The 27,262-nt window shown below is 50.2% G+C and overlaps 10 protein-coding genes across 10 annotated transcripts; 4 read left to right on the forward strand and 6 right to left on the reverse strand.

Annotated features, from left to right (window-relative positions):
* Nucleotides 1-726: 726 nt before the first annotated feature.
* BKA67DRAFT_542586 (uncharacterized protein) lies at nt 727-3,609 on the reverse strand (the record flags this gene model as incomplete). Its single annotated transcript, XM_046101130.1, has 2 exons — nt 727-3,207; nt 3,262-3,609. The coding sequence occupies 2 exons, from the start codon at nt 3,607-3,609 to the stop codon at nt 727-729; spliced, it is 2,829 nt and encodes a 942-aa protein (XP_045951134.1).
* Nucleotides 3,610-7,597: 3,988 nt separating this feature from the next.
* Nucleotides 7,598-8,338, reverse strand: BKA67DRAFT_596309 (2OG-Fe(II) oxygenase superfamily protein; the record flags this gene model as incomplete). Its single annotated transcript, XM_046105284.1, has 1 exon — nt 7,598-8,338. One exon carries the CDS (start codon nt 8,336-8,338, stop codon nt 7,598-7,600), a length of 741 nt encoding a protein of 246 aa, XP_045951135.1.
* A 466-nt stretch (nt 8,339-8,804) lies between these two features.
* Nucleotides 8,805-11,967, reverse strand: BKA67DRAFT_140350 (uncharacterized protein). The gene is made up of 4 exons (XM_046095058.1): nt 11,844-11,967; nt 11,475-11,715; nt 11,141-11,276; nt 8,805-11,071 (listed from the first exon to the last, which is right to left on the reverse strand). The coding sequence occupies exons 2-4, from the start codon at nt 11,659-11,661 to the stop codon at nt 9,073-9,075; spliced, it is 2,322 nt and encodes a 773-aa protein (XP_045951136.1). The 5' UTR covers nt 11,662-11,715; nt 11,844-11,967; the 3' UTR covers nt 8,805-9,072.
* Nucleotides 11,968-14,099: 2,132 nt separating this feature from the next.
* Nucleotides 14,100-15,038, forward strand: BKA67DRAFT_498025 (glycoside hydrolase; the record flags this gene model as incomplete). Its single annotated transcript, XM_046097058.1, has 1 exon — nt 14,100-15,038. A coding segment is annotated over one exon (939 nt), but the record flags the coding sequence as incomplete, so codon positions are not given.
* Nucleotides 15,039-15,211: 173 nt separating this feature from the next.
* Nucleotides 15,212-16,382, reverse strand: BKA67DRAFT_697228 (uncharacterized protein; the record flags this gene model as incomplete). Its single annotated transcript, XM_046109369.1, has 2 exons — nt 15,375-16,382; nt 15,212-15,220 (listed from the first exon to the last, which is right to left on the reverse strand). Exons 1-2 carry the CDS (start codon nt 16,332-16,334, stop codon nt 15,212-15,214), a joined length of 969 nt encoding a protein of 322 aa, XP_045951138.1. The 5' UTR covers nt 16,335-16,382.
* Nucleotides 16,383-19,189: 2,807 nt separating this feature from the next.
* Nucleotides 19,190-20,045, reverse strand: BKA67DRAFT_542591 (uncharacterized protein; the record flags this gene model as incomplete). The annotated part of the gene is made up of 2 exons (XM_046101131.1): nt 19,190-19,773; nt 20,024-20,045. 2 exons carry the CDS (start codon nt 20,043-20,045, stop codon nt 19,190-19,192), a joined length of 606 nt encoding a protein of 201 aa, XP_045951139.1.
* A 1,016-nt stretch (nt 20,046-21,061) lies between these two features.
* On the forward strand, nt 21,062-23,084 carry BKA67DRAFT_588446 (putative NADH oxidase). The gene is made up of 2 exons (XM_046104378.1): nt 21,062-21,342; nt 21,402-23,084. Exon 2 carries the CDS (start codon nt 21,486-21,488, stop codon nt 22,725-22,727), a length of 1,242 nt encoding a protein of 413 aa, XP_045951140.1. The 5' UTR covers nt 21,062-21,342; nt 21,402-21,485; the 3' UTR covers nt 22,728-23,084.
* On the reverse strand, nt 22,763-23,121 carry BKA67DRAFT_140410 (uncharacterized protein). Its single transcript, XM_046095059.1, has one exon. The coding sequence runs from the start codon at nt 23,002-23,004 to the stop codon at nt 22,798-22,800; it is 207 nt and encodes a 68-aa protein (XP_045951141.1). The 5' UTR covers nt 23,005-23,121; the 3' UTR covers nt 22,763-22,797.
* Nucleotides 23,122-23,908: 787 nt separating this feature from the next.
* BKA67DRAFT_140536 (uncharacterized protein) lies at nt 23,909-25,321 on the forward strand. Its single transcript, XM_046095060.1, has 2 exons — nt 23,909-24,682; nt 24,736-25,321. Exons 1-2 carry the CDS (start codon nt 23,997-23,999, stop codon nt 25,067-25,069), a joined length of 1,020 nt encoding a protein of 339 aa, XP_045951142.1. The 5' UTR covers nt 23,909-23,996; the 3' UTR covers nt 25,070-25,321.
* Nucleotides 25,322-25,572: 251 nt separating this feature from the next.
* Nucleotides 25,573-26,661, forward strand: BKA67DRAFT_528325 (uncharacterized protein; the record flags this gene model as incomplete). Its single annotated transcript, XM_046098937.1, has 2 exons — nt 25,573-26,153; nt 26,415-26,661. 2 exons carry the CDS (start codon nt 25,573-25,575, stop codon nt 26,659-26,661), a joined length of 828 nt encoding a protein of 275 aa, XP_045951143.1.
* Nucleotides 26,662-27,262: the final 601 nt, after the last annotated feature.

Genomic DNA, 27,262 nt, shown 5'->3' on the forward strand with positions numbered 1-27,262 from the left:
TGACCGATCCTGGACGTTCTGAAAGCCAAATTTGATCTGATGATGTATCTCAACAGCATAGGATGTCTCCAGTAAAAACAATTTATAGTAATCTTGCTAGAAAAAGCATTGCCAAGAAAGTAATGAAAAGATCTAAGTTGGGAAATAAAACGTCTCTAGATCTTGGTCCCTCGCTCGGGAAAGCAAAAAGACCACACCCGGCCGGATCACCAGGCCTGAAGTGGTGATGTCACCCGTGTCGCTGGTATGTGCAGGCGGTCGGTTCCTGCGCTAGCGTTTGCTGGGGCCTCTCAATTAACAGCGATGATTTTAGGCGCTAAAATCCGGGGGGCTTTTCCAGCATGACCGATGTCACTGTCGCCTCAGGCATTTAACGTCAAGTTCAAAGCCATTCTTCAGCATTAGTTTGCGTTTTGCAGCAGCAATCGGCTTTGTCCTATCCACGATGTTTCCCCGGGGAGTGGGGGGTAATCAACAGGCTCCACCACGCAAGAAGGTAGCATGCTTGATCACAACGGTAATTGCTCATATGAATATCCCAACGCCAAAACGCAAGCTGACAGATCGAAGAGTGATGGGACGATGTATACGAGTGTTGGCCCAGGAATTAGTCTAGGCCTGTTTTGTGCATTTGCGCACGTGTCACGTAGAACAGGAACCTTTTGGTTATAAATGGATAACACACTCTGCATAGTCTAAGGGTATAATGGTAATAACACAATCTCGTCAAGCGTTGCGGTTCATCAAGCTGCTCCTCCGTCCCAACCCAAGCCACTTACGCCGTACACTTTGCCCACTTTGCGGGGTATTCGCATTTGATAAACATTCTGCCTCGCCATGGTCCTGCTGATACATCTTGGGTGTAGCGGAGTGCACACGACGTGGCGTCAAGGGCCTTTGACTGCTGCTGTCCATGCTGGTGCCACCAGGCGCGCCTCGTTTCCGCATGATAGGCGGTGGCGTCGCACTTGACAAGTCATCATGGAAGACAGCTATAGGGGCTCTCCAAGGCAGTGTTGCTGGTGGCGGCACGCTGGAGCGCCCGGTGGGGCCATCCTTCCGAGGATGTGCATGTGTCGATTGCATCTGCTTGCCAGAGGAATTGGCTTCTGCGGCACTTCTTGGCACCTCTTGCATGTCCTGATTGCTTCCAATTGACCTCTTGAACAACCTGTTCAGTGTACCAGATTTTCTCAGTTTCGTTGGCTGTCCTGCAATTGGGGGATACTGGTTTCCTTTCGAATCGCCCGTTCCATCACCGATATAACTTTGCAAACTTACAACCGGCGGACGCATACTAGCAGAATCAACGCTGTTGCTCCTTGTTTTCTTCGAAATATGGCTCACACTGCTTCCCCGAACGAGACTCTTCTTAGATTTCCCGGTCTCTGGATGATTTGAAGTGCTAGTCATGCTGCCAGTACGGGCAGAGCGGCTAGAGCGCCGAACAGGAGGCGGGATCCCACCATCGGGTGCTCTTGGATCCGGTGCATGATACATGCCGCCATGTGGAATTATTAAAGTAGTCGGTTGCTCGTCCATAGGGTCACGTCTCAAGTCCGGCACAGGTGTGAATCCCGTCCCTCGCATCGCGCCCAGTATTGCATCTGTTTCCCACCGTCCTGATTCTGTCGGAAAATTGAAAAGATCAGGCGATGAGATGCCATCATCCGTTACCCTGACATTGGGCTTTACGCTTTCATGCATCCAGTAATCGATATCACTGGCTTCTGAGTGAGCATCAGCACCTCCATCTGTATCAGACTCGGAGCCCCAGCTGTTTGCCCGATGACGAGACATCGGCGTCTCGTCCGCCGATGTGGGCCGCTGTGATTGTACTTCAGAATAATATTCAACGTTGGCGCGGGCTGTTTTCATGGTAGGGCCTAGAAGGTCCGTCTGGCCCGTCACGACAGGAACTGGAGCCAGGTGTGAGAACTTGCCCTTGGCCAATTGCGGAGAAATCTGGGGAGGAAGAGCTATTGTTGGTAAGGCTTTAATATCATGGACAATCTCGTCCTTGGGCAGACCCCTTGAGTTCTTTGTTAAGGTATCGTTAGAATTATGGTAGCGGCGTAGCATTGAGCTTGACGTAGTATCGGGAGTTGGAGGGAGCATTCGAGCATTTGCAAAATCGGTCGTCTTGGGCGAGGTAGTGACCACTCTGCGCAGCGCCTCCCGCTTCTCTTGTTGCGTTCTGACCTGACTTCTAGCGCGTCTCGACATAGGAGGCTTGGCCGTGTTCACATGACTCGACGTAGATGGACGAGAAGAGTTGTTCATGGACAATTTGTCTTCGACTCGCCCTGTTCGCTGCGGAGATGGGCTGATATCGAGGACGTCGCTGAAAGATTGCATTTGGGATGCCAGACTGGCGTCTTCCCTGGAGACGTCCCTGAGTAAATGACTCCGTGTAATGCTACTCCCTTGACTACTGCTGTGCCCTAGACTCTGTCCCTGAGAGAAATCTGGCATCCTGATCCTATCCGGTACCACTGGATCCTCGAGACTTGGGGGTGAAGGCATCTGTTCCGGAGTTCTGGCAGTATTACCGTAGACACTCATGAAAGAGCTTTCGCTGAGAACACTGAGGCTTGGACTGGCAAGTCGGTTGAACTCGCTGGGAGCAGCACTCATGTCAGAGATCTTGCGCATGTGAACAAAGCTGCTCTTGTTGTTCAGAATCATGTCACGTAAATTGACTGTTCGCTCGCCGTGCTCCGATAAGAAGCTGGACATGCGCTCCAGCGTTCTTGGGTCACCCAGACGACCAGCAAGGTCGGTTACTGGCCGTAAGCTTGGTGAGTTCGACGCAGATAATGCTGGCATAGCGGATCGAGTTGGTCCATCTAGGTGATCTTGCGCTGTAGGATCTGGAATGTCTGCTTCAACCATGCGTATCATCTTTTTCTCTCGCTCCAGCTCGTCCACTCTAGATTGCAGGTCCACGATCATATCAATAGCCTCAAACATAGCCCTGTCGCGTCTGTCGAGTTCTCCGGTTAAGTCGTCATATAGTTTCATGGTCTCGGTGCTCTGCGCCAGCATAATTGCGTGTTCCTTTGACATTCTTTGCGTTTCCTGGGACATTCTCTGGGCCTCTTCTGAAAGCCGTTTTGCTTGCTCTTCCAGAGCTGTCTGCCGTTCTCGACGGTGGTATAACTCTAGTTTCATATCCCAGTTTTGCTTCTTCAGTGTTTCAATGGCCTGAATGACATGTAAGTTACAACAATACTGGGATGGAAGTAGACTGCTTCATACCCGGTCAGTCTCATTGCTCCCCGTACTATTCAGTTCGCCCTCGTTGCTATTATTGGATTGTACCCGTCGTACCATGGCAGCGGCGCTCTGTCGAGCTGGCGAGCTTCGTATGACATTGTCTCCGTCTCGAGTACGACCAGTCGATGTACTCATGTTTCCCTCGCTCATCTTCTTTTCTGCCCGCCGTTGTTGTATCTTTTCCTGCAGAAAAGTCGAAGGCTGAGATATGGTGGCACTGTCGGAGCCGCAGTGGTTGTGGTGGAATCGGTGAGAGTGCGAGCTTGTTGTGCTCGTCCGGGAGGGAGCTCGGGAGCTCCCCGGCCGTCTCTGGCCTTCGGTGCCGTCCATCTTTCAGGTGCAGAAGCGGTGGTGTTGTGGAGAGATAATGTCTAGGCGCAGTAGGGATGTGACGAGAGCACAGAAGAAAAGCTAGCCTGTTGCCATTCACTGGAGGCGCCGATTGTTTGGCGCCCTCCGCCGTGGTCCCTTAGGTAGTAAGGTGCAAGAAGAGCATTGAATGGCTGGCTCGCTGGCCAGATATCAGCCAGATGTGATCAACGAAACAGCGTATAGGACGGGACGGGGGAGGCGCACGGCTCAGTGACCGAAAAATCAACGATTTTGTGAGTGATAGTAGGGCACTTGGACTATGAGAGTTGTCTTTTCGTATGACAGTCAAAAGACCTCGAAATGTCTCTGAAATGTGCCAGAAGAGATGCAGAAAGGACGTCTATAGCAAAGGCTATTATTGTTGCTTGGACCCCCGGCGCTCGCTTGGGATGCCGGTTGTTAAGCTACCCTGTAATAAGCTCTACCGACTGATAATGTAACGCCATGCACCCAAGGTTCGTCACGGTAGTAGCTTTGGGGCAAGTAATTGTTTGACAGCAGACAGAACCGCTCAGGTAAAATGAACTTATTACCAAGTCAGCAGTTGTCTGCGTTTGTCGTCCTGTAGAGCAGGCAAGGAGAGGTGCTGAAGAATGCGGGACAGCCAGTGCTGGAGTCAGGGCACAAGGGCAAGCAGGAGCTCAAGGCGCCGGCCAACTAAATGATGACAGTCTTGTGTGCTGCATGTCTCACCGGTAGTAACGAAGTGATGTGTCAGAAACAACAGGAGAGCAGAACCATCACTTGAACAGCAGGGCAAGGCTTCATTCATGACCCGGGCAGGGTTGGGAGAGAGCCGTCGTTGCTGTTGTTGTTGTCGTTGTTGGAGGGGAACGAACAATCAAGACGCATGCAAGGGATCCATCCAAAGTCCATTGGCAGTTCCCCTGCAAGGAGTGTCCCTCTGCCCTCTCGAATAGGCGGTCTTAGTTTAAGGCTGCCGCTGTCAGTGCTCCACTGTGAGCGCAGTGGCACAAGCGCCCCCATCAAGCGCATCTCTGCCAATCCCTGTGAAGCTATGCGGTGCCTTGCATTCCTTGTCTGAAAATGGGTGTCATGTCTGGTTTTCATCACTACATGCTAAGACAGATAAGGTATAAGCCTGCGATTACAGCAAATTGGAGCCGCGGGGGACGCCCAGGAACACGAAATTGGTGGATGTGCTAGGCGTCTTTAGTGCCCTACCGTTGTGCCAGTCTTTCGCTTGGACTGGGTTAGATGCCGGCCTCTTAACCTTACTGTGTATACTATAGTAGGTTAGACTAGGTTAGGTTAGTCTAGTCTAAATGAAGCTTCTGCTTTCGTCTCTTCGGGGAAATTGCGCGTGAGAAACGACGCCAAACAACGACCAAGCCCGTCACAACAGCTCCGTTCTGACGCCGCCCAAAGCTTGCATCATCAACGTCGATGCAAAATACATCCCTCCGTCGACGTGTTCTTCGCCAGGATAGAGAGACAACCATGTGTCCTGCGGATGCCGGGCAGACCCTGGTTGGCACCTTACGCGCAAGCTTTCGCGAGATGGCACGTCTCCACCTTATGCGTGCACTTTGAGCGCAGGTGACGACCAAGTTTCGGTACCCGGGGGGCTGGCTTCTGAGAGTCGCATCGAGCCCAGAATGTGATGACAGTCACGACCACTCAACTTCGCCATCACAATTGCTGCGAAAGGCTTGCTCCACAGGCTGCATCCTGCAAGTGTTGCTTTTGGCGATAACTCAACAAGCCATGGCAAAAATCTCTCACTACTACGTGTTTTAGATAGGTACATCAAGACCAAAAAAATCAAATGACCTTCGTGTCAATTGACAGAATTCAAAACACTCCTCTCATACATGTTGATTGAGACCTTTCGAAACTTTGATGAGCGCCGCCCAATTTTGCCAACCCTCTGATCCGGGCGCATCGAACGACTTTACAGGGTACGATATCGGCAGATTTTATGAGACCGTGCGTTTTGCTTTTTCCATAGCCCAATGCGTGGATCATGACCAAAGCAGAACTTCCTGCGATCATCTAACGCACCCCTAAGGTTGACCGGCGCCGTTTCACTGACCGCGGCAAAGAGGAACCCGCCTGTTCGTTCATGGGCGCATCCCGCTGTCCCGGCCAAGCCCGCTGAGCGTGGTTTCAACACCAAACGCTTAGCTGCATGTCTTAGTTGATGATCGCTGTCCCAAAGCATCACTTGTCGGTTGTCGCGTCACGTTCAGAATGCAACATTTATCGACTTGCACCACAACAATTATACCACAAGCAACATGACCATCGCCGATTTCCCGGCCGTGTCAAGGGCGTCTCCAGTGCTCCCTGATCCTACATGTATCTAACAGGACATATATGCGGCTCGCATGTGGCATTACAGAATCTCGGGGCTTGGTCCTCGGGTCCGTCCCGTAACCGGTATCAACCCAGACGCCACCCACCAAACCGCGCCCATGGTCACAATCACAACGTTCCAGTTACACCATCCGCATTATGGTACGAATGAGCATGATGCCAATGGGATTGGAGCAAACTACGTTCATATGTCGGAATTGTATAGGGATTCAAGTCCAGCAGCTTAGTAGGAGTCGCTACCTGTGATTACTAACTAGTCTAGCCTAACTCTTCCACGTTTCGCAACCACACTCAATCTGCAAATGGCATTGTCTGTCTCAGACACTTGTGGCACGAAGCTTTCTTGCAGTGGAAAGACAATCTTACGTCGAACAAGTTCATGAATGGCCGTCACATCGCCCATTCGTCATTGTTACCATTGTAATGTAAGACACTATCTCCGGACTCGAGCCTTGGTAAGGGCTCGTAGTTGCACAGTCGCAATACAATCTCGGATTTGCATGACACTGCGTGGATGTTGCAGCTTGACGCCTCATTCAAGTGACTCGACAGATGGTCCAGTGGAATGGTGCTTTGGGCCTCGATACGTGTCGGGCATGTATGCGTATAATATGCGTCTACCTGCTCACATGACGCCGAGGCCACCAATCAAGCCTTGGCGACGTAGCACTTCTCTCGCTTCCTGTGCCTGCTTCCTAAACCACCAGTGCATAGAAAAGAATGCCATGTTAAGCTTACAACTCTTCCAAGCAATACCAGCTTGCAGTCGTGACTAGTCGACACCTATCAGCTATCGCAAGTCCTGAATTCCAGTTAGTACAGAAGCTCATTCAGCACATAAGATTATGACTCCATCTCCCGACATCATGACAAGGGCTAGCCGCATTCTTAGTTTTGACCGCGTCCCGATCATAAGATCGCTATTCTGAGCTGATTTGTCTCAATCTTATTTTATATGCCAGTGGTCACACTAGGCACGTGGTTGACCAAATACCTAAGACTTCCAGATAAAACAATGGCTCCGGTGAGCGGCTGCCATGCCCTTCGTGAAGATCAAAATCGCAGTGAAAAATCCAGCCGACAGGGGTTTACCACCACCTTTGCTGATCGACCTTCATTCATGGTCTGATGGTACGTTGTGACTCCTTTGATCGGTGACTTACATATATGAGCTTTCATGGCTGTATCTTGGTAGCCGTACGATTTATGGTGCCCGCCCCACACTTATTCACGGTGATTTTTCAATACCATTATTTCGATCCATATTTCTTGGTCTCGATGCAGAAGCTTGATCGATGTCGCGCTCGTAGTCGTAAACTCCATGCATGCGAGAGGGTTGTTGGGTTCGCTTTCGCAAGGCCGTCGAAATGGAGATATTCTCCAGCCCGATACCAGGGAGTCCCTTGACGAAAATGGTCTTGTAGCTCCATCTTCGGTCCGTGGAGCGGTTGACAGACATTTATGACATGCCCTATCGTAGAGTTCCACGAGAACAGACATACCCAAACCCGGACTTGTATGTCTCTATCACAAATCGCTCTCATAAGGTAAAAGACGCCCTGTTGCTCTGCACCGCAAAAGGGACAACGGCACAAATCCTACCCCATTATGTCGCAGTCATTTGAACCGCCCCATCCTCCGCCCCGGCCTTTCCGCTATCCGCCACCTCAGTCGTGCTGTTATCCTCCTTCTTCCAACGATACTCCTTCTCGACCCCAACCCTCCTCTGAGCCGTATCACATAACCTCACATCCCCGCACTCGCAGACGGGCGGGTTGCGTATCCAGCGATACGTGATGCTCCAGCGGTCCTTGCGAAGTCTAACCGCGCCATCCGACAGCGTATCCGTCTTGCGCTTCTTGATGCCGTGCGTCCAGTGCAGCCGGGAGTCGCCCGACATCCTGAGCAGGCTCCTAGGCTTCAGGTCGACCTCCACATTCTTCTTCTGTCTCTCATTGCCGTCCCCGGGGTGCGCGAACTGCATCAGCACCGGCGACCCTAGCGACAGGGCGTACAGCTGGTCATACGCCGAGTGGGTGTCGACGTGGGGCGGGATGCCCGCGCCGGGCGGGTAGTGCTGCAGGCAGACCTGGTCCGGGGGCCGGTTTTCTTGGGTCGGGATCAGGGGTTGCAGCCAGGCCGGGAAGGGCGTGAAGGGTATGTCCGGGTCCACACCAAAGGTCTTGTAATCGAACGTGTAGCCGTAGTGGAGGGAGAGGCGGCCCGTGCGGCCCTGGGGCCACGGCAGCGAGGTTCGGAATATCTGGATCAGCTCCGCCTCGTGCGAGGCCGTGATAAAGTCGTCCTGCCAGAGGAGCCCGGACGGCTGGATGGGCAGCGCTTCCATCTGGCACCCCGGTTTCGTCCAACGTGAGGATGAAAGGGTAACCCTAGAACTCTATACCAGATGATCCGCCTCCCAGGTAGTTGTCGATTAGGAAAATGAGGGCAACGCCAGTATTTTCTTTGGAAGATCCTGGGTTAGGGCCTTGATGCTCGACTTCAAATTGCTCTTCGATTCTTTTCGACGAAAAGTTTTCAACTACCCCGCCACCTGACGTTTGATTCTCAAATTGACAATGAGGGAAACAAGTCAAAATTTGTGATATATCCGGAAAGAGCAAGTATAAGGATAGTTATATTGCTCGGAAGAAAAGTATATTACCAATTTGTGAGCAGTACAGACTTGACTTGCGTCAGACACAATCGCACAAGAAGTGAAGTGAGGTTGGCAACTTAGTGGTTGGCCCGTGCGCCTGCTCGTTCAAGTCATCGTGAGAGAGCCAACCTGGGTAGCGACGAGAGATATCTTTCCATGCAGTTATACGGTGGTAACTCGACATCAGTTTATTACCAACTGGCCTTCCTAAGTCATTCTTCGGTCTAACAACATACGTTTATACGCTGTTATGCTCTAATTAACGCGACGAAACAAGCACATATCTGCACTGTCGATTGTAAACACTATATACATACAAAGGATAAGCTCAATATGACATATTCCGAAAGAGGAGAAAAGTCAATATGTACAACCCTGACTAGCCATGCTCAAATGAAATATGGAATTTCCCGATCGTTCCATTACCAAATCCCGAGAACCCGTTCCGCCTTAGCATTGCTATTCGTGGTGTTTCGTGCTGTTGTCCTTTTCCTGTCATGCTCCGTTGAACCAAACTCAGCCCATGCCGAAGAGTTGAAGCAGTCCATACCATTCATGTCCACCATATCGGCGCCGTTAATCATGTCGCTCGTGAATACATTACTCAATCTATACTCGTCGCCTCCCGTGCTCAAATCCGAAAAAGCATTTGACAACCCTGCCGACAACGGCCCGCCGTCGGAGATACTGACGCTGCCAAACTCTGAGCTTCGAGTCGTAATTATACTGAGGCCTAGATCATCTGTTGACGTAGAATCAATTCTTCCCAAGGAATGGAGCGACTTTGGACCAGCATCAACATTTAGCATCGTTGGCTCGGCCGCCAAATCCAGTTTTCCAAGAATCTCATCAGAACTTTTGCCATCAATGACTTCACCTACAACCCCGCTGGTTGCATGCCAGGAATTCTCTCCTGTCGGCTCCAGTGAAGATATAGAGGGGCTTAGGCTAGTTCTCATTCCACCTGGAGTCTGTTCTGCAAACATGAGCAGCTTGTCCGCATACATTGTCTTGCTGTTCGGACTCGCACTCAATGTCTTGATGAAGAATTCCAGTGGATCTAAAACCGCTGCGCGGCGCCCAGATGGTCCGAAGAGAGATAATCCGCCGCCAACAAAGTCCATTCCTGCCACGCCGTCCGCGGCTCCTCCAAAAGGCCGTGTGGGGTTTGTCGTGCCTGAGTCGTAGGCACCCATCACATTCACACTCCAAGTCCCAATCTCGAATATTTTTTCGAAAATGCCCATCCCATGCACCTCGACTGCGCGGCTGGGAAGGGACTGTAAGATTGCAGCTGTATCCCGCGCAATTGAAAGTGGGAAGGAAAAGGAAAAGCTCTCATCACCAGCAGCTGTAGAAAGTAGGCCCTGTCGGAATGAAGATTGCCATACAATGAGCCGAAGCCACTGCTGGGTCACCATCAGATCAGCCTTTTGGATAGTCGTCGGGTCCGGCTCATCATCGTCCTCTTCTGAGCTTAGATCCACGTTTAGTAGTAATTTCGGTGGGCTTGGGCTTTTCTTTGGTCTCAGGAAATCCAACGGCTGAGCGAGCAGACGCTGCAGATTGAGATATGTTGTGGCCGAGACTCGGGGATCACTACCGTCGTTCCACGCTGCAACAAAGCTCTCGTCTAATGGTGTGTAGCTATTGACCAGCTTCATGAACCCTACATGGATGTCGGATGCTTCGTAGTTATGCTTTGTCGTCGGTAAACTTGGAGTTTTTCGGAGAGTGAGAGGTTTGTTCCTGAGAATCGCGAAACTTCGTTCGGTGACGAAGAGGATCCAAAACACGCGCTGCCGACAGAGCGTTTCTTCAGATGAGATTCCGGCATAAGCCGCATCGTCGTGTAATTTGAGCTCGATAGCTAGGGTCAGCGCTTCGCGTAAGTAGAACCATGACTTCCTGCTCTGGTTTATCTCGAAGAAGCTTGTGCTGAGCCAGAAGGACGATATCACAGCAGCGAGAGAAGTGTCCTCCAAGAAATCGTATTTCTGCCGAATGGATATGCACTCGTCAAGGAAGAAACGGCCGACATCCTCCCACGGTGGCTGACCAAGCACTGCTAATGACTTTCCAGCCATATGAAAAGAAGTAAGGGCGCTCAAAGCGTACACCAAGTTCTTCTCAGAAGATGTCATGGATCGCACGATTGTGCTTCGTATCCATGGCATGTAGACAAGAGGCATGATGGGATAAATATGTTCGTAATACAGGTCAACGCAAGCTGGGATAAGATAGTGATAATCCTTGATTCGAGGCTGGTAAGCGTCGCTTGTAAATGGGCCTTTAGGCTCAGGGGCGTTTCTGGGGTCTGAGGTCACTGATGTCCACGGTATAAATGGTTGTGATGGTGGCGATGAGGCTGCAGACTGTGGAGCAGTTGTCGGGGCTGAGTTATAATTTTCTGCGTCAATGCTGCTGCTACGATCAGTTCATCCCTATGCCTATGGCGAAACAATTAACGAGTAAAGGGTGATATCGTACTCAGAGCCACTGGTGTTTTCTAAACCGCGGGTACCCTTCTTCTCCTGTGCCCGCAACTCGTTAATGACGCGCCCATGGCCGCGTTTGGGGCCCCTTTTCTTGGGAACATGGTCTCTCTTGCATGTGAGAGTCGCGCCTGAACACTGTTGGCAAGGATAGCGACCATCACAGCGTATTCCTGCAAAATTGGACTCAGTGATGGCGCGCCTTCCAGTGGGGGTGGGGGTGGTAGATGTAAGACAAGACTGATGATATGGCTGAATCAAGTGAAGATGGCGCAAGCCCAAGCGCAGGGTAGTTGGGACATGCTTATAAACATGAGAGAATGACTTACTCCTCCTGCGACAGTTGTCGCATACGGTCCGCTTGCTTACGGCTTGAATGTGCCCGAGATTCTCAGCTCCAAATACGTCTTCCCTTTTGACCCTGGTAGGGCTGGTGGGAGCTGAGGTCATCAGTAGACCGGGCCGAGGCCGAGCAGCCTCATCGCGCTGCATAATTGAACGTGAAGACTCGAGCATAGCACATGGGCTCTTGGCTTTAAAATATGCCGAGCTTGTCTCCTGAGTCTCAGGCTGCCATAAGGGGAAGATTTGAGCGAAATGACCGGAAATGACGAGCGAGAACTAGAAGAGGTTTGCTCATTGTCTAGATGGATTGGGGGACGTTGACATCACAGACCTTGATCTGGGGATTAACTAACCTAGCATAGCTCAAAGCTTACAAGTGTGGAATGCGGGGAAAGCTGAAAGAGACCCTGACCCTGGCTCTTGAAGCCGCCAGCTTAGTAAAGGCTCAAGCAAGCTCAAGCTCAGAACGACAACGACAGCCATGTGTCGTGTCATGTGCACGTTGGGCCATCGGAGGAACCAATCAACGCAAAGACTACTGATGTTGTGGCAAGTAATTTAAGTTTCGGTTTTGCAAGTGGCGTGTCTTCGTTTTACACACCCGCGGAGCATCACATATTCAGTAGGATAGTGACTTGAGAGGCCTAGAATCTAGATGTTCACTCATTTTATCAAACAAGTAGATGGCGGACTGGACATTCGTTGTTACTACTTCCAGGCAGAGCCAAGCTGCCAGGTGTTGAGGAGCGTTCTCCCAACCAGGGCCCCCGCTAACGGTCCCAGGCGGGGCCCTTCCCACTATCGCTCACTATTTGCCCACAACATCGACCGGTGGAAACTCTAACAGATCAGTGGCCCCAACAACTTTGCTACGGGCCGAACGCAAAGAATCGTGCATATAGCCCCTGACCTACAATTAAAGATGCATCTGCAGCTATAAGTTCTTACATGATCGTATTTCATAATCTCATTCGCTCTTCGTCTTAGCGCGTGTATCTACTTCCGTACTTGTATTGATACGGTCTTGGCGTCTGTGCTTTCGAGGTCTTCAAGGACTAATACCCATTACATACTACGTATTCATCCTACAACCTGCCCGACATGCATCTAATTGTAGTTCATTACTGACCCTGCTTAAAATCCTACGTATATGTCATCGGTACCCTGCTCTGTGATGCCATAGCGAGCCTGTATTCTCCTGATCGTGCGCCTCATGGGTGCATAGGACCTTGTTCTCGCCATTCGTTTGGTAGACGAATGCCGCATTGAATGTTCCAATGGCGCCAGTCCCCTTGTAGCTGAGTTGGACACCTGATGCCAGGGGCTCAAATGCTGACACAAACTTCTTCAACCTAACTACGCAGCTGGTCCAATGGTCGTGAGGACTGCCATCTCGCCGATTCCCCAACAAAACAACGTCTTGACATCCGCCACGCATCAATTGAGCATCATGATGAGGTCGTGTTCAAATACGACCCAGCCGTATGGCAGTCAGGAATGCTTTGCGGCAGACCTGCCGTAACATCCGCGCAATATAAATGATCCCTCCTGAAAAGTCGATCACACTCACCCTCACAGTACCCAAGAGGGGTCTTTTCGTCAAGACTGGTGATTCATTGCCAAAGGTATCAACGGGCCGTGGATTTCTTCCTTTTGCCCCTATCTTGAATGAGTTATACCCTGAGCAAAAGACCGTAATGGAAAAGTACATTTAATCTGCGGAATGCAGAAGGGTTGATCTAGGATATCTCAACTTTCCATAGTCCCGGGCAGAACGCCAACTGGGGATCACGGAATCAATATGGAGACTTTGGAATACCAGTATATGTCCGGCTGTTTGCTCAGAGCCAATATGGTACTAGTGACCGTCGGCGATCACCTGCCTGCATGCATTCCTCTCACGAAGGGCCGCACAGCATTCGGTCCATTGCACAGCTACTTGTGGGTGGAACAGCGACGCCAAATAGCACTGGTCAGCCCATATTATCTGAAGACGTTACGTTGCAGAATGGGGGATATTTGACACGACCTGCATGCGTAACTCAATTACTTTGCATAGATCATGGTGACCAGCTGCGTTGCGAAAAGGAATACGAAAAGATGTGAGGTTTCATGAGCCAACAATTGGCTCTCTGATGCATCGATGGGGTTTCCCTGCAGAAATGCCAAGGTAGTCGCGCCTACTGCAAGGTACACGGCATCGTCGCTTCCCTCTAGCCATCTTGTTGGCACATACACGAGAATCTAGTGTTGTGGTGGTCAACTCCATCAAGCTGTCAAATAAATCATGATGCCTTGCCAAGCCGTCGCAAAACAACCTCATAAACCACAGCTTCGTACATCTTATTATTGCCGGTCTTCTCTCCTCCGGCTCTATATACCAGCTGCTGTCCTCGACCTCGGCCCTATCTGGTTTATCCTGCGCGCAATAACTTCCTCTAGTAATGGGAAAATTAGTAGCCAGTATATTATCGCTGTTCAGCTTCTTAATCGTTAATTTACAGAGCTACCTAGCCAACGCTCTTGGTCTCAATGAGGCTACCAGAGCATTGAATGGATTGATTGCAGGTTGGGACCCGTCCACGGGCCTGTACAATAGGAATGACAATGGCGCGGCTTGGTGGCAGAGTGGCATCGCCCTACAAGCTACCTTGGACTTTATGATCGCGACAGGCACCACCAATCACCTTCCGTACACTAATTACACCATTGACCTGCAGCGCGCTCCTATCAGCTGGTGGCCACAAGGCGCTGGTGACTTCCGTGCTGCTAGCACCGATGACACCGGCTGGTGGGCACTTGCTGTGCTCTCCATGTACTCCATCACAGGCGAAAAGTGGCTTCTCGATATCGCTGTGGAAGACGAAAGCTATATGTCTCAGTACTGGACAACTGAATGTGATGGTGGATTGATATGGCGAATCAGCGACCTCTCTTACAAGGCTGCGATAAGCAATGAGCTGTATATTGAATTGACAGCTGCCCTGTACAATCTCGTCGGCGACCCCATCTATCTTGGCAAGAGCTTGCGCGCCTGGCAATGGTTCGAACATAGTGGAATGATTAATCGTGGCTACCTCATAAATGACGGGTTAATGCATGGACCGGACAACACTTGTATCAACAACAACGCGCCTACATGGACTTACAACCAGGGTGTTATATTGGGTGGTTTGATCCAGCTCTACAAAGCCACAGATAACATGGAATACATACAGGCTGCTCGCATCATTGCAGATGCAGTGATAGCAAGCCCTCAACTCACCATGAACGGCGTCTTCACGGAGCCATGTCCAGCATCTGGATGCATTAACGATCAGAAATCCTTCAAAGGCATTTTCGTCCGATACTTGGCAAAGCTCAACGTACAACTCCCCGATCGGCCTTACAGCACATATATCTCGCATAATGCAGCAAGTGCATATTCCAATGCCCGATTGAGCACTAACGATGGGTGCGATTGGTATGGGATGAGCTGGCAAGGTCCGTTCAGCAGCAGTTCTGTTGGGAGTCAAGAGAGCGCAGTGATGCTTCTTACGGCTGCGCTTGTGACATGATGTATGTATCATGAAATGTAATATTAGTGCGATATTCGTTGCAGTCTTTTGTCGGCCCTGTACCTAATTTCTGTATTAGCTTATCTTCTTCACATGGCGCTCTATGCTGGTCTACCTACACCAAACCACAATAATTCACTAGGTTAGCAAGTACTTGGGTTGCTCTAACTTATCTGTACCTTATCAGTACCGTGGCACTGTACGCCGCCCTCTTTGTTCAATTTCTTCAAGTATTCTACTAGTGCAGCCGTGGGTGCATTCATTGCCGGCGTGCCCGCATACTGATTCGGGGCCGGCCATACAACATCTCGCGAAATCGCCACATACAATTTCCACATGGACAACACCATTCCAGGTCTCATCAGACTGCTTCCCTCCCAGAAAGGTCACTGACTGGTCTGAAGCTTCTGTCTTATGTGCCAGTACTTTATATAGGGTTGCTTCAACTTCCTTTTCTGATTCTGAGTCGACAAACTGTCGCACGACCAGGAGTCGGGCAGGCTCTGGATACGGCTTGCCATCGACTTTGAATGGCAACTTGCCGCCATCCAAAACAGTGCAACCTCCATGTGCGCCTTTCAAGAACTCGACCGCAATTCTGAAATTTGCCTGAACGAAAATACCCCGCACCACTTCAGCGCTCTTGTCTTTCTTGATCATCTTGCACATTTTGGCATTAAGAGCGTTGATCTCAGCCGTCACTCCTTCAGGAACAGGTCTGACGGTGGGTTCTTGATACCTTAGCTTGAATTTGCACTGTACCATATGGTCGCCACTGACAACCTGCGCGACGGCATGTGTCATCTCTACGTCCAGCTGTTCCATCCTCGCCATCGTGGTAAGCAACGTCTTCTTCGCCGCTTCCATCTCTGGCGACTCAAACATGGCGACTGTCCTTGCGCCATCCTGGCCCTGCTTTGCTGGCAGTCCAAGCACAAGTGTGGTTGCGACGACCACTCCGGTGTGGTTGCCGTCCAGGAAAACAAAGTCCTTGCCGTGGTATCGACAGGCACCATACCGAACGATGTTTTGCCCTATTTCCTCCATCATGCCACTCCTGTGACACTCTGGGAATTCGTGCGCCAACCATTCGCGCGCACGCTGAAACTGTGCTGCTTCGCTAGTATCTTCTGCCTTTTCTCCCGGGTTTGTGCTTTTTTCGAGAGAATCTCGCCATGGCTTAAGTGTTGCCCACACCACTTCCGGTAGCGTTACAGGTCCCGGGGCTGGCCGCGGGACCCTGTTCTCATCCCTTTCGTGGCTTACTTTTGAGCTGGAGCAACCCATCTGTGGGAAATGTGGTCACAGCCGCGGTTTGTCTGGTTGGCGATGAACTTTTGTAAATGTTTGCCTCTCTGTGCGGAATAATTAGACAAGTGTAGTACGATGTCCTCTGGTACGACTTGTGTTAGTTGTGGTAATGGCCAAGTTTTGTGCCGAGTGTATCAAAAGATTGTAATGAAGGAACATTAAATCTCGATAGTGCCACTGCGGTTATCACCATCCGCAAGATCGTGGTGAAGATATATCTATTGAAGTAGTGAGTGTTGGCAGCACTATAATGATGAAAGGCTAAGTGGATCGTGTCGGCCTTGGTCGGAGTTGTTCTCGGCCTGATCAATATAAGACTTGAGAGATAGGCCTTTCAGATAGTTTTCATTTCATGCTTTTACACTTTTGTTATAGTTAGTCGTTGATTTTGCGGCCATGTATTCAATGACAACGAGAATGGCTCGTTGTCGCTAATTAATAATATTTTGGTCGTCAAACTCATCCTTTTCACTCTTTATCTATTAATCAGAGCCTGCGAGTTCATCGTGAGGCCCGTAATCAAGGGACAAGACATGGACCCTGGCTCACTATGTATCCCGTGGAATGACTCACATGCTTTGAAGCAGGCGAAGTACCGTCACCTTCGCTCAAGCCATTGAGTAGTTTTACACGAGAGATACAGCGTCTTACTATCAACACGATCGTATCCATACCCATGCGCGCTAATCTCTAAAAAGCAGTCTATTGTTAGGCCTTGCTAGTGCGTATTTACCTCGAGCCTCCCACATTATTTAGTGCCTACGCCCTATAAGGCAGCCGCTTTAACCAACCCCTGCCAACCGTGTTGCGTATAGTGGATAACTCTTGACCGGATCCTATATGGTCTGGTCGCATTATTTTACCTTTCATGTCACGTCGCATCGTCAGTTACAAGTTTACAGTATCTTTCCAAACAGAATGAAGAAGTGCTCTGCCTAAATGACCATATCGTGTTACTTCACCAACCAACATACGACGCTTATCAGTTGCTTGTTTTGCTAATATTGTTTTTCTCCAAGTCTCACTAGACATTAATTACTGCTAGCCATCCCATTCGTCTCATGCTGTCCATATTTGGTCCGTAACCCTGTGGTTTGTTTATTAAAGGTGGTATCTTCACCCTCATACAGTTAGCCTACTGCTTGCTGACTTGAATAATCTCGCGGTCTTTTTTGTTGAAAGTCTTCAGCCACAGCTTCCATGACCTTTTTTTTTTTTTTTTTTTTTGGCCTCTTGGCAGATACAACCAGCTACGTGTCTTCCAATTGATGGGCACTCGCTGTATCATTTTTTCTCCATTACTATCTGCCCTCCAATATATTGGTCTGGTCGGATATATTGAATACATTGGGTGTCTTACCTAGATGATGAATGAATCTCATCGTCTCTGCTTGAGGTGGCTTTAGCCTTTCCCTGAGACTTTTGTGTACGCCTGAAGGATCAGGCTTGTTCCGTCCCCAACGCCTTGGGAAGGAAGTGGTTATCGTATCTGCGAAGTCTTGGACCCAAATTCAATAAAGAATTTAAATAAACCACCTCCCTCCCCCCAAATAAAAAAGAATTTTAAAAATAAAAAGATCAGCAGACAGAGGCTTACGGTCATCAAGTATCCATAATTACAGTTGGTCCACCATGACAACTCGGCGGTTGAAGCTGCGGACATCGCTGGATCTGGTGCCCCGGTACACGACTTGGTCCTTGTCACGCTCGGAAGTATTTTCCAACGCCAAGAAACAGGATTGATCGAGGGTCCGACGGATATGTAAGGGCGAGCCAATATTGATGTTATCCCGCAATAGCCTCTCGTTGGCTTAATAATCCATCTCTTCTGCAACTTGTGCCACTTGGAAGAGGTATTGTCTTAGCAATTCTCTTTTCGAGTCATGTTAGTATGCAATGGCATTGACGGTGTAGTCTTACTGACCTGCGTGTGAGAGTGCGCGGCACTTTCGGCTGGGCAGTGTCTCTGTTGTTCCTCTGTTTTTTGGGCTTCGACATAGCCTTATCGACTGTTTGGGGAAAAGCACCCGCCATGCTCATTTATGCTAGAGTCAATACCCATAACATGATTAATAGCATCTACCATCCTAGCACGACGGCTACTTGTCTCCCAATGGAGATATGGTAGCTTCATTGAGGCTGTCAGCAATTTTCCGTGGGGAAAGTTTTGCAACACTTACAAAAAGCGCGATGTTCTTTTCTGGAAACGGTGGTGGAATCGAAGAAATCCTCTTGGGAGTACTAGGAAGAGTGGGGAGTAATGGTGCTGAGACACTTTTTGGAAACTTCGGTCTGGCCTCTGGAGGAGTGTAAGTCTCTAATTGTTTTTGAACCGCTTACTGTTACCTCTAGGGATCAAAGAACACTTAGTTCTCATGTGTCTTGAATGAACTGGTCCGGCGCGACGATGGTCATACACCAGTTCCCAGTTCCTGTCAGCGATCAAGTTGTCCCTCTGTGATGCGCTTGCTTTGTCCAACGGCCCGCTCCCATGCATCTAACCTTTCCAGAACTCTCTTCGTAGTACCTGTCAATGGCTTTCTGTATACTTTCTTTTAGCACTTACACGTGACTTGGGTCATTTGAGAGATCTCACCTCAATCCAATCCATGTTGTTACTTGGGAAATGAAAATACCGGATCGTATCATTAGGACATGCTTGAGTTAGAGGGTTGTCTTCTGACTTTCTCAATATGTCTGTGATTGCAATTTTTTGGTTTGGAAAATCGCCTTCCAGCAGTGGCGATTTTGCTGGTGTATATCCAACCATCGTCCCACTGTCAGGATCCTTGTTGAAATACATGACTCCTGCCCTAAACCCATCGTAGGGATCATATTCCACCTGGCCGTAGAGGATGGGAGCTTATCCGGCGACCTCGTGGCCGTGCGCTCCGATGCTTGTTGTGTTTGTTGAGTTGCATTGCGATTTGAGATATGATTGGTAGTCGTCGCCTCGGCCAGCTCGACCGTGGAACAATCCCTTCAGTAATCTTTGGCGGCCTTATTGCTGCTAGGTGCTTTTCGTCCCAATCGCGCAAGTACTCCTTATACTCGGGTTTGATGGTCTCGTCCAACTGCGCCTGCCGTTCTTGCCGGATCTGTGAGATGTCCGAGACAACCTCGCCTTTCCAGTCCGTTTTAAGCTTCTGCAGTCTGTCTATGAGAATCTTCACATCGGGACGTGTCAAGAAGCTATTGCATGACTTGTCGATTCTTTCAATCTCGTGAGTGACCTTAGGATCCTTTACGTGTCTCAAAAAGTCCTTCCGATGGGCTTCCCGAATACTTAGGTATGCCTCTACTGCGTCTTTGTAGTGATTCCATGGCTCATTTGCATAATCCTGTTCGTTGTGATATTCCCGTATATAATTTTGGTCAATTGCTCTGTCACGGCCGAGCACAGGATCTATTGGTCCTGTATATTTGGTACAGTGCTAGTAGAAGATGCAAGGGCTGCCATGGTTATTGTGGAGGGTGACAATGCACGATGTATCAAGAACGAAAGATAGAAGTCGACCCAAGCCTGCCCCTATGTATTAGACGGAAAGTAGTCCATGACAGCATGCATGAACTGGAAAGGGGGCCACAAGCCCATGACTATTAGCATTTTTATCGATATTTTGAGTATCCCTTTAATAGACTTGGGGCTTTTGTTACTACTCTACCTTGAGAGATCCAAAGCCTCATTTTGGCCCCCAATGTTATCTGAAGGGGCTAGTCAGCACACCACCAGTGGTATGATGTTAACCAATTGAAATCATACTTTATGACCAGGATAGTATCACGGTGGGTGAATCAGCCAATAACGTATCGTACCAGTAGGGCGTTGGCGGCAAAGCATCTTTATTCCATGTCCATGGTAGAACGGGAGGCATGGAGGTGGTTCGCATACCCGTCGTAGAAGCCCGGCTGGCTGATTGCACCATAACTGATCGAAAAGCTTAGTCCTGTATGTCCTCAGACTCCCTGGTGATTGTTGTAGGGTTGGCTATGACGAGATTCGCAACGGCTACGAGCAGTACCAACGACAAGTAATGTTACAATGCATTCCGAACATTAACATACACCACGTTGTTTCGCTTTCTATGAGAACCCCCCTTTTGAAGAGCACCTCGTGTTCAAAGGTGGCTGTCGCACTCACAGAGTCTAATAATCATTTGCCGTTATAAAGACAACATGTACTGATAGCTTGGTTCCTTTTCGTGGACACGTTCCCTCCTCTCGGAAATAGTTGAGTTGAAGTAATAATGCGTATTTAATGCCGAGAAGTGCATATCACTACACAACGACCAGCAACATCCCAAGACGTAGGTGGTACAGGTGTCGTTTTCCGTGACGTCGTTCACGTATGTAATACCTTGTCGAGAACAAACAGTAATCTGGGGCAAGCTGCCCAGTTGTAGGTTGACAAGAAGTTCGAGGGCCAGCTGTGGGCAACCTCCGGATCAAAGAGGGCCCTCAGACTCTGACTCAAGTCCTGGTAGACCGGAGTGAGGCAACTTGATTGTTAATTGGCCATATGCATGAAAAATTGTGTGCTCGGTGATAACAACTCGTACGACGTCGTGCCTCTCAAGATACACACATCAAACTAGTCTAGTTTGTTGTTTTGACTAATGATGTCATCCCAGACGGCTTCCCCGCTAGTCGTTGCGAAGCTTAGAAGGGGCCACATGGAATCTCCCGACGCTGATATTGCAAAAGCTTCCCTAGACTAGACTAATAAGAACAACAGGTCCGCTTTGATCAGCCTCATTCAGGCACAAATCCATCAAGGTGTCCCATGCGCATCGCGAAAGGTGGTTCTCGTTCTTTAGACTACCCTAGATCTTTCTTGAAACCTGTCGATACTACAGTATGTAGTGCGGACGACGTGCGGCTTTGCAACTGGCCCCGGAAATAGCGCCGAGATACAGGAGATCCACATTCTACTGCCAGATTTTTTTGCTGAGATAATGCGGGAAGAAGTTTGCCCTCTGCTATTGTGAGTTTCTAGAATGATGAATACTCCACGTAGACCACTAGACCTCATTTGTAATCAAGAGTATATAAAGAACCAGGTCTGCAAGTATCGAAGGATCAGTATACAGCAGCATCTCACCCGAGGCTAAACTCTGATATTCTACAATGGCTCAGGAACACATCGATAACCCCGCCGCTAGCGGCATTTCTTACTTCACACCCGCACAGGAGCCTGCGTCTGGCACACAACTCAACGGCTCCACGAAGCTCTTCACTCCCCTCACCATTCGTGGCCTCACTTTCCAGAACCGTCTTTTCCTTCCTCCTCTGTGCCAGTACTCTGCCAAGGATGGTTACGCCAACGACTGGCACCTCACCCATCTAGGTGGCATCATCCAACGTGGACCTGGGTTGACAATCGTCGAAGCAACTGGAGTGCAGCGCGTTGGCCGCATCACTCCCCAGGATCTTGGTCTCTGGGAGGATGGTCAAATCGCGCCTTTCAAGCGTATTACCGAGTTCGCGCATGGTCAAAACCAGAAGATCGCCATTCAGCTTGCACACGCCGGTCGCAAGGCCTCTTGTGTTGCACCCTGGTTGAGCGCAAACGCCGTCGCGACCAAGGAAGTCGGTGGTTGGCCCGATGAGATTGTCGCCCCCTCCGCTATCGCTCAAGAGGAGATCAACCCTGTTCCCAAGGCCCTCACCCTGGAGCAGATTGACGAGTTGAAGAAGGATTGGGTTGAGGCTGCCAAGCGTGCTGTCAAGGCTGGCTTTGATGTCATTGAGATTCACTCCGCCCACGGCTACCTGCTGCACTCGTTCTTGAGCCCGGTCAGCAACAAGAGAACAGACAAATACGGAGGCAGCTTCGAGAACAGAACCAGACTTGTCCTCGAGATCGCCGAGGCCATTCGTGCCGCCATCCCTAAGGATATGCCGCTCTTCGTTCGCATCAGCGCGACCGATTGGTTCGAGTTTGACCCCAGCTCCAAGGAGGAGTTTCCCGAGACATGGACTGTCGCTCAGTCTGCCGAGCTCTCCAAGCTCCTTGCCGAGAAGGGTGTGGACTTGATCGACGTCAGCTCTGGCGGTATCCACGCCAAGTCGGCGACTGCCATCAAGTCTGGTCCCGCCTACCAGGCACCCTTCTCCAAGGAGATCAAGGAGAAGGTCGGCGACAAGGTCCTCGTCTCTGCCGTCGGTGGCATTAAGACAGGTGCTCTGGCTGAAGAGGTCCTGCAGTCCGGCGTCGATGTGGTTATGGCTGGCCGTTGGTTCCAGAAGAACCCCGGTTTGGTGTACCAGTTCGCAGACGAGCTTGAGGTGGATGTAAAGATGGCCAACCAGATTGGCTGGGGTTTCGGAGGACGTGGCAACCGCGGCCGTAAGAGCAACAAGCTATAGAGGTTTGTCTAGCCTGACCTAGGTCAAAGACCAGGCAGAAGCATGCATTATGTAATCATACCCCCATAGATCAACGAGCATAGCATAGGCGCATGGTAATTTGAGATACTTGACAATTACTCGCAGTGTGTGTCATCAGTGTTTGACGTGTGACCGATTTCCAATTGACCTTCCGGTTCCAGTTGAGACTTGAAATGATTGTTGCAGGTTTAATTTTCTTTCTGCTGCTTGTCTTGGCAACCAACCATTCTGCCGGAAGCCATAGTCGGATGCGCATCCGGAGACATGTGAGCCCCAGTGAATGAAAGCAGTTCAAGAGGTAACCAGCCGTACTGTCCTTGACGCATAGTATTTGAGCCAGACATGTAAACCAGGAATGAACGTGACGCTTATTGTGACGCCTTTTGGCCTTTCTTTGGCTTCCTCCAGGCAGTGGACCCTACAGCAGCAGCCTAGGCCTGCTAACCTCAGGTGCTGGCGCTATTTCTGGCACTTTTATTAATTAACCTAGGTTAGTCTAGAACCCATCCTTGATGCAACCAGGCCATCACACCCAAACTCGCCCGTAATTCTCGTCGCCTGCCAGCACAACCATGGCGACCTGCCAAAGCAACGCAACCAACCATTTGGTCTCGTGTTATGGTCGAAGGTTCTGTATACACGAGGTAGTCTCGTGGCGCTCTTTCGGGCTCACGATGACATCGGCGCATCGATGTTGCCAGCGGCGTCTGGGTGGCGCCGAGTGACCTGCTACTGTAAGACTAGTCTGGACTAAGCATAATTCAGCCCTGAGCGCGAAGGATGAGCACTAGATCTCGCTTAAACCCACTTGGGAATCGCTCCAGAAAATGTCAGGCACCCGACCGGCATCGAGCCTCCTTGGCACGCCTAAAACAGGGGAATGACAGAAGGAGATTTGCTTCTGCCTGTCAGACTCTTTTGCGGCACAGCAATTCTGTTAAAAAGTCCCGGTGTCCTTTGGTACTACATTTGGTACTACCTCCAGTCTTCGTCTTCATTGCCACCTTGCTTTCCAGCATTTGTCACTCGTTGCATTGCATTTCATATCACTCGTTCTCTCGTTTGCTGTAGTCGTTTCCCCGTTGTGATACCCTCGAGTCGCCAGCATTTCCCCGACTACTCCATTCAAGTTAACTCGAAACGCGACCCACCTCAGACTGATCCACGAGCTTCTGAAGATTGTCGCAGAGACTTGGATTCTTGGCCATACCTCAAAAGAAAGACCGGGGGAAAGAAGGAAATAGCATCATGTCGGAAGTGAGGACCGACGAACCCATGGCGCCTGCGAGAGCTACAGCGCCATCGCCATCCCGCACTCCCCAACCTGCGACGCAGGCTCAGCAGTCTGCGGTGCTTGGCTCGACTGCTCATCCACAGCAGCCAGTATATTCACAGTATCCTTATGCTCCACCTCAGTTTGTTCAACAGTCTCGAGTCATACCATACGACAAGACATGGCATTTGATCAAGCTCGTTCTCAGGGCTGCGTCGCTGGTGTGTTGCGTTGTTTTGCTAGGCATATCCATCGCTATATCCATCGGCCCAGGATACGATGGTTGGAATATCACTATATACTGGGTTGCGCCTCTCGTTGCCGTGGCAGGCATATGGGACCTTGCGGAACTGATAACCATCCTCGCATGTGGGAAACGCAACGGCGCACAGCACCGCCGAGGCATACATCCCGGCGCTCATGTTGGTGTGGAACTATGTATCTGGCTAGCTGGCGTCTTTTGTGTCTTTGTGTCCGTCATGGCATATTACTCCGCAGTTTCTCAACTACGTAACTGTCAGGAGGAACAGGAGGATGGCCGTTCTTCGTCAAGCAGCTCCTATTACTCGTATTACTGTGACGAGGACGAATGGGCCATACTGTCGAAAGGTACAGTCGTTCCTATACTTAGGGCCATTGAAGCCTTCATTGCCCTTTTGACGTAAGTTGCACTATCTTCACGAAAAGCTCTGTCGTGGCCTAACACTCAACCAGGCTTGTGCACTTTATCCTGTTTGTCTATGCTTGCATTGAGACGAACCAACGTAACAGGAGCCGCTCTCAGTACATGATGATGCCGCCGCAGATGTACTACGGCCCCCAACCCGGTATGGCACCGTACGGCTACCCGACGATGCCTCCTCAAGCATACATGGCTGCTCCTCAAGGTGCTTCCTCGAACGAGAAATCGACTGCAGCCATCCCACAGCCGCAAGGTAACCACTCCAACTTTGCCGGCTTCTACGCTCCCGCTGGAGCTACACCAGCGTATCCACCGCAGCCTCAAGCCACACCAAAGGAGCCCATAGCGGCCAGTAGCAGCGCATAGCACTAGCATCAATGATATAATTGTCTATGGCTGCATGCATTTAGCGAAAAGGCGACGTTTTTGATAGATACCTATTGTTTTCAGTAGATAGCACATACCACGTAATGTAATCTTAAAGAGCTTCACCCCGCATCACGCCCTTCCCCGTCACGTAGAGTACCGCTGGTCTTACCGCGATTACCCGAGATCTCTTGACCCTTGGAATGTGTCTGTGCTATTACCATGGTTGCCCAGAGTGCAGGCCACGGCTCGGTCTGCGAGAGTAAACGCCAGTCTGACGAAGCCGCGTTCTACTCATGGTGCCTCGTGATACTATAACCAAAAGACATAAGTCTGGGAGTGCCATAAGCGCTACTCTAGTGGACGCGCCCCGCGAATCCTTCGTTCTCCACAAAACACGTCTCAGCGGACTCTAATTCAGCCTCACAAAAAATGTGGTTTTGAAAGGTCGGTGCTAAGAGACACATCGAGTAGGGCACAGGGCAAAAGCTGTCTTCTCGCGGATGGGACTCTCTGACACGCCACCGGCACACGTGCCTGAATGGGTGGTACCCCTTTCCACCACGTTTCTCGGCCTCGGCGTAGTCTTCTGGGATCTGACATACATCCTGATCACCCGTCGCAGCCTGCGGACACGATCGTACGGGATGCCGATCCTGGGCCTGATGACCAACGTTTCCTGGGAGATGGTGTATGGCTTTTACGTTGCCGAAACCGCGCTCGAGCAGTCTGGCTTCATCCTCTGGCTGCTGCTCGACCTCGGGCTCGTCTACACGACCATCCGTTTCGCGCCGGACGACTGGGCAGCCACATCCCCGAAAATTGGCAGGAACATCTCCTGGGTTTTGGGTAGCATGCTCCTATTTGGCTGCTGGGGTCATTACGCCTTCGTTTCGTGGTGGCTCTCAGCCCCGGGCATTGGGTTTGGCGACAAGACTGGTAAGTGGTGGCGCGGCAAGGAGGGCTACGATCAGACAGAGTTGGCATACTGGTCAGCTGGAGTTGCGCAAATGGTGTTGAGTGTTGCGAGCGTGGCTATGCTCCTGATCCGAGAGCACTCTGGAGGGACAAGCTACAAGATCTGGTGAGTTCGTTCCATTACTGATGCCTGAAGAATTCAAGTCCACGAGTCTGCAGTGTTTCTATGACATAGTTGTATGGAAGCTTAAAAGCTAGCTGCACTTTTCATTCTTATGAATAGGACTAAGCTTGCGGATTATCGAGCCGATGCTGTCCGCACTCTGTCCATTGGTCAAACCCATACCCTATTCTAATTATGCTTGGCCCTGGATGCTACTTGGATAAGAACAATGGGCCTTGGCTAAAAATATGATCACCTCGATAGGTTCTGCAGGTTCTTTGGCTCTTTGTCTGGGATGGGCTTCTGTAACGGTGTTCTCTGGTGGTACTGGCCTGAAGCACACGGGTACTGGGTCAGCCCTCTCGGAATATTTATATGTGGCTGCTCTCTAGCTGCCGATACGGTCTATCCTTTCCTATTACATTCGGTACGCAAGCATGAAGTCCAACTTCCAGATGGTAGATTAGTCAGAGGCGACGAAAGAAAACAGGCAGAGCGGAAGTCTCAATAGCCGAGAGTATTGCAATACGGTTGAGGTCGGGCGTTCCGAGCCTGAGCCAGATAATGCCAGTACATGGTGACATATCACAGGCTACATAATTCTTGTTGCGGGAATGAGGAATGTCCCTGTCCTTCTTGTTACCAGCTACGCAAAGGTCAAATTCAAGTTTCGAAATCCTCCACCACTTGATACTATCCGTAGCCACAGGCTCAGATAACTATATCTAAATAAAGAAACCCATACACGATCGACAAGCATTGATTTGCATATGGCATTGTAGCATCCAGCATTTCACCGAAGCAAGGCAGTGATGCCAATAATCTCCACAGCCTCCTGGGAAGAGATCAAGAAGTTACCCATAAAAACTAGGCACGGCCGCAAGGATATGGCACAGCAAACACTGATAATCAACATGCCTGCCGGCCAAGGCACTGAACCAAAGCGCCGGGACTATTTTCTCCCTGATTGAGCACTGAACTCCGTGTAGCACAAAGCAGCAGAATATGCTGGCGTTGAGCTGATATCGTTGCCTGCTCCATACGACCAAGGAGCACCCGACACAGCCGCGTGTAATTAGGCAGCCAGATGAGCTCTTTCCTGACAGTTGATC

This window comes from Truncatella angustata (genome assembly GCF_020726525.1).
Source record: "Truncatella angustata strain MPI-SDFR-AT-0073 chromosome Unknown BKA67scaffold_14, whole genome shotgun sequence".
NCBI lineage: Eukaryota > Fungi > Ascomycota > Sordariomycetes > Amphisphaeriales > Sporocadaceae > Truncatella > Truncatella angustata.